The sequence below is a fragment of the Austrofundulus limnaeus genome, unplaced genomic scaffold (assembly GCF_001266775.1).
Source record: "Austrofundulus limnaeus strain Quisiro unplaced genomic scaffold, Austrofundulus_limnaeus-1.0 Scaffold234, whole genome shotgun sequence".
Lineage (NCBI taxonomy): Eukaryota > Metazoa > Chordata > Actinopteri > Cyprinodontiformes > Rivulidae > Austrofundulus > Austrofundulus limnaeus.
Window position 1 is genome coordinate 620,637 of NW_013952636.1, and position 2,675 is coordinate 623,311.

The 2,675-nt window shown below is 41.9% G+C and overlaps 1 protein-coding gene across 1 annotated transcript in view; it reads left to right on the forward strand.

The window, feature by feature from the left end:
* krt8 (keratin 8) overlaps positions 1–2,197 on the forward strand; it is a gene marked incomplete at its 5' end in the record, with an annotated part of 5,715 nt that extends 3,518 nt beyond the window's left edge. The window contains 4 exon segments of the mRNA XM_014019862.1: positions 50–214; positions 299–424; positions 505–769; positions 1,333–2,197. Coding sequence (XP_013875316.1) covers positions 50–214; positions 299–424; positions 505–769; positions 1,333–1,589 — 813 coding nt within the window. The 3' untranslated portion in view covers positions 1,590–2,197.
* Between the last annotated feature and the right edge of the window lie 478 nt (positions 2,198–2,675).

Consider the following 2,675-nt stretch of genomic DNA (forward strand, 5'->3'; position numbering starts at 1 on the left):
CCCCCCCCCCACCCCACACCCCGCTCTGCTTTCGCTGTAATTTCCTCAGGAACTGCGTGAGCTCCAGAGCCAGATCAAGGACACTTCAGTCATCGTGGAAATGGACAACAGCCGTAACCTGGACATGGACTCCATTGTGGCTGAAGTCAAGGCCCAGTATGAGGACATCGCCAACCGCACCCGCGCAGAGGCAGAGACGTGGTACAAGACCAAGGTAGTGGACGAGTCTTTTGAAGTGTGCTGCACGCTCACCAAACTTTGTTCTAGTCTGTAATGTTTTCTTTTGTTGACACTGTAGTATGAAGAGATGCAGACGTCCGCCAACAGATATGGAGATGACTTGAGGGCGACCAGAACAGAGATCGCAGACCTGAACCGCATGATCCAGAGACTGACGTCAGAGATCGACGCCATCAAGGGACAGGTATGGAAAAGACGTTTGCCAAATCTATTTCACAGCAAATTTTGTGGATCGAAACTCATTAAAAAAAAACAATCTTTTAGCGCGCTAACCTGGAGGCGCAGATCGCTGAGGCCGAGGAGCGCGGCGAGCTGGCGGTGAAGGACGCCAAGTCCCGCATCAAGGAGCTGGAAGATGCCCTGCAGAGAGCCAAACAGGACATGGCCCGACAGATCAGAGAGTACCAGGACCTGATGAACGTCAAGCTGGCTCTCGACATTGAGATCGCCACCTACAGAAAACTGCTGGAAGGAGAGGAGGACAGGCTGGCGAACGGCATCAAGGCCATCAACATTTCCCAACAGAGCAGTAAGTCCCCGTTTGTTCAGGACGCTGGTTCGAATCCCAGTAGATTTGTTTAAAGTGCTTGTGACATGCCTATCCTTCAAATACAAAAAGTGAAAGAAAGCCTCTTTATACTTAAGAAAATTGTCATTGTACACATGATTTTACCCATTTTGTCACATAACCGGCCTATTTTCTTTTGAATTTGGCTCAGCCAAAGTGAAACAGGAAGTGACATCAAAGGGGAACTCATTAATATTTTTATTAAAACAAAATTATTTAAGCTTTAACTCTTGTCTCTCTTTGATAGCAACTAAAAACAATCTAAAAAACATCAAATTCTTCATTAGTCTGTGTTGTTAGCTTTTGTAAAAACGCTCTGTTTACAGTCAGACATTCCCCTTTGACATCACTTCTTGTTTCTTCACATGCGAACATCTCAACAACCGTTCATCTCAGCGACGTGAAATTTGTTTTGCAACATGCTATCAAAGTTATCTTTCCAAAAATGCATTCATGTTTATTACAAAAATTTGACATCACGAGCACCTTAATTTAATTACATTTTTTTTTTTTAACCTCAACAGCAAGTTACAGCGGCTTCCCCATGGACAGTATGAAGAGCAGCTACTCGAGCAACTACTCCAGCGGCTACAGCAGCGGCTACGGCAGCGGCGCCGGAGGCTACGGCAGCGGCGCCGGCGGCTACAGCAGCGGCTTCAGCAGCGGCAGCGGCACCAGCGGTTACAGCACCACCCAGAGCAAGAAGAACGTCGTCATCAAGATGATCGAGACCAAGGACGGCAGAGTGGTGTCCGAGTCCTCCGAGGTCATCGAGGATTGAAGCGTCTAGGCGCAGCTACCCGTCCGCTACGATGCTCCTCTTCCTCTCTGGTAGTTTTTTATACTCACAGCTCACCCAACCTCAACTATCGTAATAAACAAGTCTGAAGTTTAAAAAAAAATGCTTTCCAAACACTCTCCGATAGAGCACGAACGTGTTTTTTCATGAAGCAATAAACGATCCTAACACTACCAAAGATCTGAACGGGACCAAAGAACTTACTCTGTATGTCCAATGTCTGAAGGATTTTACTAAAAGAAGTTAAAAAGTGAGTTTAGAACTTGGAAAATAGAAGGAAAAAAAACAGAATATAGCACACTCCCATGAAGTCTAAACAACTGTCAATCCGTATATGAAGGGTCAGAGTGTTGCATGAAATGGACAGTGACCATGTAAAAAAATATAAGGAATGTGAATGTAATGAAAATGAGCTCCAGTGTTGTTGGATAACTAATGTTCTAAAGTTACCTGCTACAGTAGGTAGTGCATGTCTTCCCTGTGTGTGTCCTTTAACTGAAATTGATTTTGGCCCCCCTATGTGTCACACCGTTGTCCCGAGGTGCTGTTTTTGCTACCAAACTGAATAAAAATGTGTTTACTGAATGAAAGAGGATGCGTTGGTTTTCATTTGAATTAAACAGGTGGTCGAGAAATTATAACAAAAATAAATTTACTTGGATGTTAAAATTTGAAAGGTGATATACAAAGATGTCCAAGATGTAATAAAATATTTAAATATGTATAAAATAAACATAAACAGTACTGTCTACAAGCTATTACACATCCAGTTTTTGCTTGATCTATTACAAAGAAAGTGTTATTTATTGATTAGTTTTTTTTATCAAATTATGCATTTCTTTTTTGATTTGTAGGGTTGATCCAGGGCCAGGATTATTCTTTGCCTTAATGTATGTAAATTAAACCTGTTAACTCTTTCTGAGAATAAATTTGTTGTGAATAATTTCAATTTAAGTGAAGAGAAACAGAACATTGAGATGAATATAATGAGTAGATATGCTGCTTTAGTTTCATAGATGAATATAATAATTTGTTTTAATTATCAGTTATTAATCAGCCAAAGGCTGT